Source organism: Pteropus alecto, unplaced genomic scaffold, assembly GCF_000325575.1.
Source record: "Pteropus alecto unplaced genomic scaffold, ASM32557v1 scaffold67, whole genome shotgun sequence".
Lineage (NCBI taxonomy): Eukaryota > Metazoa > Chordata > Mammalia > Chiroptera > Pteropodidae > Pteropus > Pteropus alecto.
Window position 1 is genome coordinate 7234784 of NW_006441061.1, and position 11805 is coordinate 7246588.

The 11805-nt window shown below is 54.2% G+C and overlaps 1 protein-coding gene across 5 annotated transcripts in view; it reads right to left on the minus strand.

The window, feature by feature from the left end:
* AK8 (adenylate kinase 8) overlaps window positions 1–11805 on the minus strand; it is a 94693-nt gene that overhangs the window by 28727 nt on the left and 54161 nt on the right. For all 5 annotated transcript variants that reach the window (XM_015594319.2, XM_015594318.2, XM_015594316.2 and 2 more), the window contains one exon: window positions 7848–7989. In XM_015594319.2, the coding sequence (XP_015449805.1) occupies window positions 7848–7989 (142 nt within the window). The remainder of the gene's footprint in view (window positions 1–7847; window positions 7990–11805) is intronic.

Below are 11805 nucleotides of genomic sequence, written 5' to 3' on the forward strand. Positions count from 1 at the left end.
CAGGTGCACACAGAGCCACGTCAGCGTGTGCCGTCACAGGGCGTCAGTGGCACGGAGGAGCGCGATGGAGACCGAGCCAGTTTCTAAGTCATGGCTGGGAACTCTCGGTCCCCCTTCCCCGGCACTTTGCTAAGCCTCCACTCTGACCGCGACCCGCATGGGGCTCCCACGCCCTGCCGGGGGACAGGCTCTATGCCACGGAGCCCCCGAAATTATTTCAATGAACCAATCCACAGAGAGCCTGCAAAACCTACTCACCCCCTACCCTTGCCTTCCACAGCTCAGTGGCTATAACCCTGTCCCCAGGTGCAACCCCTGACACGCCCAGGCCTGTCAGCCGCCTCTCGAAAGAGTCCTGCCTTTCATCTCTCTGAGCATCACTGCGTTGTGTCCCAGGGCCGGGAGGAAGGGGCGAAGGGTCGCAAAGTACAAACTAGTAGTCGACAGAGGGTCACGGGGACGGGAGCACGGCATAGGGAATGCGGTCAGCAGTGAGGTCATGGCTAGGTGGAGAGCCAGGGGAGAGAAGGAGCAATCAGGGGGATCGTTTCATAAACGACATAAATGTCCGACCGATGTGATGTATACTTGAAACTAATAAAATAAAAAGAATTAAGAAAAGAGTCTTTAAGTCTTATAAAACATCAGGGACGGATGATGACATCCCGGCTCCCACACCACGTGCCGGGCTAGTCCAGTGCCAAGACGTCCCCACCAGTCCGGCCCTGTGGCACCCGATACAGGTGCGATCTCGTCTGTCTGCAGAATCGTTCGCCTGCCCCACGAGCCACCAGGGGAACAAAGGATCTGCTGGGAGAGGCCGAGGGCCCAGCCTGGGCCGCAAAGCCTTGCGGCCGGAACTGGGCTGACCTGACTTCCAGAAGCTCTGACCTTCAAGGACAGGAATTCACGAGGTTCTCGCGTATGGAGCCGCTGGTGACACCGAGCTCTGTGCCAGGGACCTCCCCGCACCATCTCACCTAATCCTCCCCCCGGTGTCCTGAACGTGTCACTCGAGGCGACCGAAGCACCGAGAGCCTCATAACCGGGTTCGGCTTTTCATCTGTTGACGACACCATCTTGGCTGCATGGGACATTTTCTAATGCACGAATGCCGCCTAGACGCATCTTCCCAGCAGGTGCGCACACGAATCCAGCAAAGGGTGAGGGACCGGCGACCCCATGTGACGGTTAAGGAAACTGAGGCTCAGCAGTGGAAGGGGCGCCCTCGGACCCCCCACCCAGAGAGCAGAAAGCAAAACTGTTGTCGACACGCACAGAGCCATTAGGAGACTTGGGGGCGGGGGAAGGACGGCCGAGACAGATGGCTGCCTGGTGCCAAAAGAGGACAACCAGGAGGGACAAGGCCAGGGCCTGTCCCTGCTCCCCCCGCGGCACGTGCCACGCCTCCCTTGCCACCCTCGACCCCAGACGCTTTGTCAAGATGATGGCGACCCCCTCCAAGGTTCATTTGGAACCTATGCCTAGAAGAGCCCACGGAAGGAGCGGGCCCTCACCGCACCATCCTCACGGGACGCACGCAGAGCGCCCTGGGGTCCCTGGGTGCAGACGGCTGCGTGGGGACTCCGCCATCAGGAAGAGGCTTGCGGCTAACCGACCTTCGAGAAAGACCTCTCTCCCAAAAACAAAGCCCCGTTGGCACGCAGTCCGTGATATGTATTCCAGCCCACGTCTGGGTGACGCCAGCGAGCCAGGGTCACCCGGGTCCTATTAGCTCAATTAATGAGGAGTAAGAGAAGGCTAACACGCTGCTCGTCGGGCGGCGTGGCCCAGAGCTGGAATAATGGAGTTATTAACCTCAGCCAGCCGCCGCGTTCTGCCGCCGATGGCAACTCCATTTCCTAGTTCAGGCCTCCATTAACGGGCTGTTTATTATCCCTAATCCGGTAAGGATCAGCCTCGGAAATACCAGAGCTTCCTGGAAGGACCAAGTGGTAATAAAAAAAGAGCGAGAGGGGGAGGGAGAGGCAAGAAATCCTCTCTGTTTTGCATTTAAATCTTTCCTTGGTCCTGCTGCTGTCCTTTTAAGAGGTAGCAGCATCCTTCTCACTGTGGGACGCAGGAGGGGTGGCAAAGCCATTATCCAAGGGGCTCATTGTGTTGTCCCCGAAAACACAGTGCCATGTGGAACTAAAAAGTAACAAGGGCTTAAAGAAAAATTAGAGAGCTCTGGCACATAAATGCCAGTTCGGTTTTGACTTGCGTAATGTACCATAATGTTCCATCGTTTAAATTTAGCATAGTTGAAACCAAGAAAGCAAACCAGCATTCGGCAGAATAATTTATCGATATCGTGAAATGCCCCGATTGCAATTTTCCAGTTTGCCGGGCTCCATGCGGTCCTCCTGGACAAAAGGGCCATTTCGTCTTTGTCTATTTCAGGGTCCTTCGCCTATGCCACGTGCCAGGTGGTTCCCCAATCCCACCCCCCCACACCCCCCGCATCCAGGAGTCTTTAAGGTCTTCTGTAAGGAAGAAAAGCAGACAGATAGCTACTAGAGACTACGACATGGCAGGTGTACCAACCCATGGTGGGCAGATGTAGCAAACACTGCCTAGCTCGTCCCTTCAGAGAGCGTTTGCCATTTCAGACTCGTTATGCAACGGGAATTCGAAATGGCATGGGTGATGGTCGTAATGTGTTCACGCTTCTGACACGTAGACAAATCAGCACTGTACCTGTTTAGGGGGTATGAGTGTGTAACTTATTTCCCTTCCACGGCAGTAGTACTGTCAAGCTGAAAGAGTAGAGCTTATCGTCCCATTTGGCAGATCAGAAAACTGAGGTAAAATGTCGCTTTTTCGAGCCGGCTGGCCAGGGAGCAGGGATAACTGTTAACGGCTTTGTGGAAAGGATACGAAGGAACAGGGCAAAGAGCTGCCATCAGGGCTGGTCTCCCTCCCGAGGCCGGGGGGGAGGGACGGTGGACGCAGCTTCCTGGAGCCCAGGCGCCTTTTACTGAGCAGACTTACGTTCTGGGGCGCTCGAATGGATTAACTGAGATGTAAAGCGGGCATGTGACTGGCACTCAGTAGCACCATCATTCTTGAGGATGAGGATGAGGATGATGGTTAAGGATGATGGGGCAGAGACAGTACCTCAGAGACTCACCAAAAGCGGGCACGTGACTGGCACTCAGTAGCACCGTCATTCTTGAGGATGAGGATGATGGTTAAAGATGATGGGGCAGAGACAGTACCTCAGAGACTCACCCAGGAACGAGGCAGAACGGGGGCGGAGCACAGCCAGGGAGGAAGGAGAGAAAGGCATCTGTCAGCACCAGGAGCAACCTGGACAGAACATTCTGGGCCGGCCTCAGCCTGGGACGGGGCCGCCAGGGCTGGCTTCAAGGGCCTGGCGCTGGGAATCTTCCAGACCCGCCTGTGTGGAGGGGCCGGGCTTGCCCCCCACCCTCCCGGCGGGGGCCGTGTTGGCCAGCCTGCATCTCCTCCTCGGAGGAAAGGGTTGTCTGCTTAGCAAAAGCCAACGACAGCCCCAGAACCAACTGGGAGCCAAACGCAGTAAGGAGAGAGCTGTCACTGCTTTCTCGGGGACAACCGAACCCCCTCGGGGCTCCTCTGGGCGTGGGACACACAACCATCTAGTTTAAGAAATAATAATAAATAAAAATTCAAAAACGAGTCTCCCAGGAACCTACAGAGCATGTCCCAATTTGCACACAATGACCTGGGATACAAATGAGCCCGTCTAAAAGATCACCCTTGGGTGACTTCCTCACAGTCCCGAAACTGAATCGGCGGAATGGAGAAAGCGATATAGGACAGAACACAACGCTAATAAAATCCTGCAGCCGGTCTGCTGAATTCCACGGCCACCGGCTCAGCCCTCTTTCCCAGGGATTTCTGAGACGCGGAGCAGCAGGGGCAGCGGCTCTGACCCCGGCCCGGGCGGTGGAACGTAACCTAGACCTTGCCCCGCCCAGCCCGATGCCGCAGCCAGGGGGAGGAGGGTCAAGGCCGTGGCTTTCCCGGCGGCTCCTTGCAGCACAGAGGGGAAGGAGGATGCAAAAAAGAAAGAAAAGAGAAAAAGAAAGAAAGAAAGAAAACATCCAGTCTGTCTGATGCGCTGCAAACTTCCCGACATCAGTCAGAACCCTGTGCTCCCTTCTCTAGAGCAAACATTAATTTTAAAAGAAAATGCCAGGCTACAAACTTGCAGCATGAGATGAATTATTTCGCAGCCAGGCACAGGGTGGGTCTCCGGGTGTAGCCTTGGATAGTTCTTTCTTTGTTTCTTTCTTCTTCTCCCTTTTTAATTTTTTCACTATTATTATTACGTTTTTAACAAACTTTATAGCCCATTTTATTTGTTCTCAAATAACTTTTTCTCCTTCTTTTTGATACATCGATTCCCTCATTTGCTTCTCCCTCCGTGTGATGTCGGGATCAAGAGACTGATGTTGCTCAAAGGGAAATAATTTAGCATTACCCACCGTGGGTTTATGGGGCAGGAGTCAAGCAAAACACCGCCCATTTATTAGCTATATATCAGCTATCAATCTAAGAAGAGATTTATATCTGACAAGGAGAGAATAACTTTGCTTTCTGATAAACCAAAGAGGTCTATTTCTGTATCCAATACACAGAGCGGCTCGCCCTTCCCCAATAATTCTATTTACTAGCGCGACGATATTTTCATCATAAAATTGATATATATGTAAATTTATTTTAATCTCATTTCATCCAACCCTCCTAAAACAAGAGCCTCTGCAGATTGTTTTCATATCTGAATTATAGATTTCCGTATCGTATTCCCAGATTGATTTCTAGACTATAATTCTGTCAAGATTTCCTCGTCGTGTCCGAAGCAGCAACACCGCGGCCGGAGTCCTGTATAACTGGCCTCGTGACGGAGCCCGGGCTCCAGCCCTGGTACCCAGCCCAGAGCTCGGTGGGCTCCTTCCTAAGCCCGCATCTGGACTTGAAGGTTTCCGGCTAAAATGACTTCCGGAATTAATCACTAAAACGTGGAAGTGAACACAAAGCTGGAGGAAACGAACCCCTCGGAGATGAGGGAGGAGAGAAAATCCACCCCCAGGGATGGGCGAGAAATAGGCAGGGCAGGAAACAGCGCATGCGAGTCCATCTGCACTGCAAGCAAACACCTTCTCTCCCCTGCCCGTCCTCTGCCCGAGGGTCAAATAAATTAAATGGGCATTATTTACCAAGTCTTTAGAAATTGATTTTTGACTCCATTCCCTTGCAAGCCGGCCCTCCATCGAAGGCTCTCCCGCCTGGACTCTTCCCTGTCCGCCTTTGAATGAACCCGGGGTCTCCCGCGGGGCTCACAGTCCTGGCAGGGTGCGTGGGGGTGGGGGTGGGGGCAGTCAATGAAACAGGTGTGTTTCCCCTCGGGGTTCAGGGTTCTGGAAAAATGAGCACTGGGATTTTACCCCCGACCTTGTCGACGGCCTGCCCCAGCCTTCCCTGGGGGCCGTTTGTTCTGCATTTCCCCGTCTTTCTCCTTCAAGTGGGTGAGGGGTTCGCACAGACGCTAACTGCTGATGCCGGAGTCTGATATGTTACCGGGAATGGAGGGTGGACCGGGCCTCTGGGGCTGAGGCCCCTGGAAACTCGGCCACCACCCGAGTGTATGACAGGAAGCTCTGGGGCCTGTGGGGCCCCCAGCAGGAAGCTCTCCAGCCCTGACTCCAGGGATAGAAGTTAAGATGGTTTGGGAGGTCCCGAGGGTGGAGGGCACCATAACATTCCCGCCAAGAGGCCCGCCTCCTAATCCCCAGAATCTGTGAATCGGTTCTTTACAGGGCCAGAGGGGCTTTGCAGATGCAATTACGCTCAGGATGTTGATGTGGCTTCATTACGTGTCCCCCACCCCTCCTGCCTGGGTTCTTAAAATCTGAGAACCGTTCCCAGCTCTGGTCAGAGGGAGGCGTGACTACAGAGGGTCAGTGTGTCCCAGCATCGCTGACCCTGGAGATAGGGGACCCTGACCCAAGGACTGGGCAATCTCTAGAAGCTGGAAAAGGCAAGGAAACAGATTCTTCTGAGAGCTTCCGGAAAGGAAGGCGGCCCTGCAGACATAGCGATTTTAGCCTCACTGAATTATAAGACAGTGCGCTGGGTCCTTCAAGCCACCAAGTTTGTGGCGATTCATTACAGCAGCCATAGAATACTGACATACCAGCTCGCGCTATGCTTAGACAAACGACAGGCCTATTCGAAGACAAATGATTTGCAAAATGTATCCATCTTGGGACTTAGGTATAGACGTTACCAAAAAGAGTCCTAAAATAAAAAAGAGAGAGAGAGACAGAGAGAGAGACAGAGAGATGATGACCACTGCCTGAAAGAATTATTCCAGGAAAGATAATATTTTAGATAAAGCCTTATCAACGTGCTCAAAATAATTTAGAGAGAACAGCCTCTGATATTTAAAAAGTCAAAGAAAAGATGATGAGATAAAGTAAGAAAGATGAAAGAAAGCTGACAAAGTTAGGGGAAAAAAATTAAGGGAAACAGAAAAGCATGAAATGAAAAATAAATTAGAAGCCACGAGAAATAAATATGAGAGAAAATAAAGTTATCATGCAGGACAGATTTGAGAAAATAATACAGAAGAGGAAAAAGATAAAAGCTGCTAGAAAAAAGTCATCATTACGGGAAACAGATGATAAATATCCAACACGCACACATAATTGGTCTTCCTGAATAAGAACTCTGAGCGAAGGAACCAGAAAAATATGAATTGTGTAGTACAAGAAAGTTCTCCCGAAATAATGTCACTAGAAAAGATTCATAATGTTCCACAGAAAGTAATTAAGAGAACCGAGACCGAGACGAGGCCTGCTGAATGTAAATAAACAGACGGACAGACAGACAGGCAGGCAGACATGCTATGAGCATCCAGACAGAGGAGGCAAATTATCTATAATGGGTACAACCTCAGACATTGCTGCAACCCTAGCGGTGTCAGAGGGACAGTACAGAACCGAGCCGGGACGCTGAGGGGTAAGGAATGGGCCCAAAGAATTCTCTACTTTGCTAGGTGTTTACAAATAAAGATAACAGAAAGACATTCTCTAATATGCAAGAACATAGAAGTTTAGAATGAAAACGTCTTGAAATACGCTCCCCTAACCAAGCATGTAGGACACCCCACTTCTAGTTGGCCACCTCAGTCCCCCCCCTGGACCCGCAGTCTCCATCAGGGTACCCCAAACAGTTTCCTTTTTCCCCTAAAATGCTCTCCTGATCCTCTGCCTGCCTTCGAGTCACTGCCAAAAGGGAGGAGGCGTGTGACACCCCCGTCAGAGCAAACTCTGACGTAATAGCCTTTGCTCGTTTTCACTGGGGTGGTCTTTGTTTATTTCCACAATGGCCATGATTGCGCTGTGCTCTCAAGTTCAAGTTAGCGAAGGAAGGACAGTACGTTCAACGATAATCGACGTTTTGGAACAAATGGCTAACCATCTGGGGAAAAAGAATTAGACTGCATATCCATGTCAAAATAAATGTCAGAGGCATCCAAGACTTCGATGTAAAAAACAAAACTGTAAAAATAGTAGAAGAAAATCTCAGTCGATTGCACGACAACCCCATGAGGAAGGGAAGACTGTTCGTATGCACTGTCATTTTACAGGTGGGGAAGTTCAGGTCCAGCCAGGTGACAAAGCCTCCAAGTTCATAGGACAAATGGGGTGGTGGCCGGGAATGGGGATGGGTGAGACGCTCTACGTCAGAAACAAGCGAAGGCTCTTATACACTGGAAACTGCCGGGTGGGTCCCGTCGGCCGAGGCCCTGGAGGCGGCGCAGGTGTTGGCCCGACCGGACGAGGAGAGCTCACCTGTTGGGCTTGTACTCCAGGGTGTTCAGCATGTGCGCCTGGTCCAGGTCCCGGGGGAAGCCGTACATCACCCACCCTTTCTGGATGCAGTCGTGCTGGGTCAGGCGATTGCTCAGCACCTTCATGATGATGCCGTCAGGGACTGCAGACAAAGGGAGACAAGAGATCGAGACTCTGCCGTCCTGGGCACGTCTCCTGACCCAATGGGAACGTGCAGCAGGCTCCATGGCCTGGGGGCTTCCCAACTGTACTTGACCATGAGTTGAACTGGGGAAGAGTCGGGTTTAAGTGGACAAGACTCTGGCTGCCCTTTTCCAGGTCCCTCCATGGTCTTGGTGACAAGAAGAATGTGGCTGCCTGAGATGGGACAAGGGTGACCTTGACCTTGATCTTCCCCTGACCTTGACAAGATAACCACACCCATTGGCAGTGGGATAGTCCTGCCCCCCGCCCCCGCCCGAGAATCCAGTTTTTGCAGCAAAAGCCTCATCACGGACGTGCACCAGCCCCAGCTCCGTGCTCCTTGAATGGGCCACGTGGGGGCCCGGGGCTCTCTGCCAACCTCCGAGCCACAGCCACCTCGCGCCTCTGACGTGCAGCATCGAAGCTCTGAAGGGTCTCAGCTCTAGTTGTAACCAGAGACCGAAATAAAGTCTTACGGAGAAGCCTCTCGTTTACATAGCACAATTGACATTTTCCTGAAATTCATCTCTCTCCTCTCAGACTCATTAAATGTCCCATGTAGCAATTTGCACTGCGTTTCCTGCGCTTTGCACTCATTTTCCCAGAAATACTCGGTAAATAGCACCGCTGTCTGCCGTGGACGTGGCCCCACGACGGGCTGGTCTCCCAGAGCAGTGAGGGAGCGTTTGGTGGCTTCTCTGGGGACACCTGGTTTCCCAGCTACCACATCGGGGGGTCAGGCAAGTGGCCCTAATGTGCACAGGTGAGACCTTCCCAAAGGCCCCCGGCCTGACAGCCAGGTGGACGTGGCAGGGAGAGGGGCAGGAAGACCACCGATGCCGGCTTCCCTCCATGACCGCGACGTGCCGGGGGACACCCCTGTCACCAAAGAGCCAGAAAACCTGCTCCAGGTCACTTGCCCTAGAGTTGTTCTTTCTCTCGTCTTTCAGCCTCTTGTCCAGGAAAGAACAGAAGACGGACCTGAGGAGGATGGGAACAGTCGGCTACTTAACGTGAGGGAGACGTCGGCTCAGCTAACAGGCCTCTTCCCGACCAGACCTGCTGTGGGGCCCAGCGCCGGGGGGGCAGTAGGAGCAGCCCCTCCCCCACGGCCAACCGGGCTCCCGAGGCCCCACTCCGCCTCCTGTCCAGGCGGCTCTGCCCTAGACCTTCGACTCACCAGCATGCCCAGACCCCTCCATCCAGGACGCCCGTCCCTCCCGTCGGGCTGGGCCAGCCTTGGACTCAGCTTTCGGGCCCCAGAGAACATCCCCTCCGAGATGGCCCCCACCAGGTCAGCACCTGCGTCCCTGGCTAGTTTCCTGTGTAATGTCCGCCTCTCACAAAGGAAGGTGGGTTCCATGGGGACGAAAGACCACGTCCATCATATTTTTCCTTGATTGACACAGTGCCCGTGGTAGGTATGGAAGAAAAACATGACGTTTCTCTTTGCAAAAGTGTCCCTTCGACTTGACCAGCCCGAGTTGCCCAGATGACAGAGAACACGGGCTCAGTGTGCGAACACATCCCAGGCCCCGTCTCAGCCCTGGCCTTACTGCTGACGGACCTCTGGTGGGTCCCTCACCCTCTCTGAGTCTCAAATCCCTCATCCGCCAAGAGAGGGTGACAGGCTCTGTCGCCACGGGGTCCACGCTGCATACAAAGTTCCGGGCAGGTGGGAGCCACTCGAAGATGGGGGCTGGTACTTTCTGATTCAGGAGATGTATGTTGGGCAACGAGATTCTATGAATCTTCTCATGATTCCCCCTAGGGGTAGGCTGTTCTGAGCACAGGCCGCTGGCTCCTCCGATGAAGGCTGGCCCACCCTAAACAAGCCTGGGCGGTTAAAGACAAAGGCCCGCGGAGGGCTTGAGGGGGCTCTGTCCCCTGCCTTTTGTTCGCATTCCAGGGGCTGTAAGCCTGGTGGGCCCCGCTGACCCCCAGGAGTTGTTCTTGCCAGGGTTGGGCCTCGCTGCCCTCTACAAGCCCCGGGTCATGATTTTAGGGCTCCTGCCCTGTGCGACACCCCGGTGCACGTGTCCCCACATCGCCCTGAGGAATTGGGGCATGGGGAGCCAGCGCTGAGATCACTGCCTGAATGAGTAACAGGTCTGCCCTCTGACCCACAAACCGCGCGTCATCTGTCAGGATGAAAACAGATTAAAAACAACATGGCTAAGAATCTGCCGTAGAGCTTTCTGATCCAGTTATTCTCCAAACGTTTACGGATATTTTCACCTAAATAAGAGACTAATACAGAAGTCAGCCTTTCCCAGTGATTCATTCAAGGGACAGTCATTGAGCGCTCGTGCTGTGCCAGGCTCTGCCACACGACACCGCGCTACACAGCAAGCAAGAAGCCAAGGGTCCTGCCCTCCTGCCGCTACGTTCCAGCCGGGGCGACAGGCAAACGCAGGCGAGTAACCATTTCAGAGAGTCACAAACACTGCAAAGAAACACACTAAGCGATGGGAGGCCGCGTCTGGCTGGGGTCTGAACGGCGTGTCCAGCCACGTGAAGACCTGGGGAGGAGTGTCCCAGCCGAGCGGACGGCCAGGGCAAAGGCCCCGGGCTGCCATGACCTCGCCACGGTCAGGGAACAGAGGAAGGGCCAGCGTGGTCGGAGCAGAGGACTCTGCGGGAAGTGGGGGTAGGGAGGCCCCGCCGGGTCTTCTGGAGGAAGGGGATTCAGGCCACACCAGGCCATCTGGGAAGGGACGGACGTTGGCCCTTGCTGCAGATTTATTCAATGAACACACGAGGTTAATGCGGATCTCAGGATCCGCATTTGCACATGGGAAGCTCATTTTCTGGGATCAGCCAACGGAGTCCGGACTTGGGGTCCCAGGCACCAGGGATGTGGCTAACACACAGCACTGGTGTCTGAGCAGCCACCGCAGGCTCCCAGAGCAGAAATGGACCTTCCCGTAAAGCTCGGGCTGAGGACTCCGAATAAAAATCACCTGCTAAGAGCACCAGCTTTCCAAGTTTCTGTTAAAAAACAAAACATCTTTTGCTGACCGCATAAGCACAGTGCCCTTCAGGTCCTCGGGAGTCCTGGGCCCCTGAGAGATGCCATCAGCTTCCGGCAGTGCCCGTGCGTGGGAGGCCGGCTGAGGTTCCGAGAGCTCTTCGCGTCTCTCTCGTATCCCAGTCCTGCCCGACAGCGTTGAGACTCTGGACGCCTGTCTCTCCCTCTGCACCCCGGGACGGTGGGCGGGCTGCTGCCGGAGGCTGGGGTTCCGGGGCTGCGATGCAGCTGCTTTTAACAAGAGCTCCTTAGACTAAAACCCAGAAAACTCAACTCTGGGCTTCCCTTGCTTCCTTCCTTAAAGACTCCGCCTGACAGCCATGGGACCTCCCTGAACGTCAGCGTCCTCCTCTGTGACACCTGCGTCCCTGGCTGCTGTGGGCTCTGCAGACGACTCACGGTCGATTCCGGCCATCAATTTTAGTTCTTTCTAAAAGTCTGTGCAGGGTCCCATCGGATGGCGATGATGAAGCCACTGGCAAGAATACAGGACCCTTCAATGACGAGCACGACGTCCGACGTCTGAGCTTGACTCTGACTTGGGGAGAGTGACGTGGCCTGGAAGTGGCTTGTCCTCGGCAGCGGAGGCCCAGCGGGTGATCCGCTTGCTGCCGAGTGGTCCGCTGGGCCCGTCCGGGCCTCGGCTGTTCGAGGGGCCACTGGTTCCGGACTGGTTTCCACAGCAGCCGCGTCTTGCGTGGAAGCAGTCGCCCTCCTGCGAGGCGGGGCGGCCCAGCCCCGGCT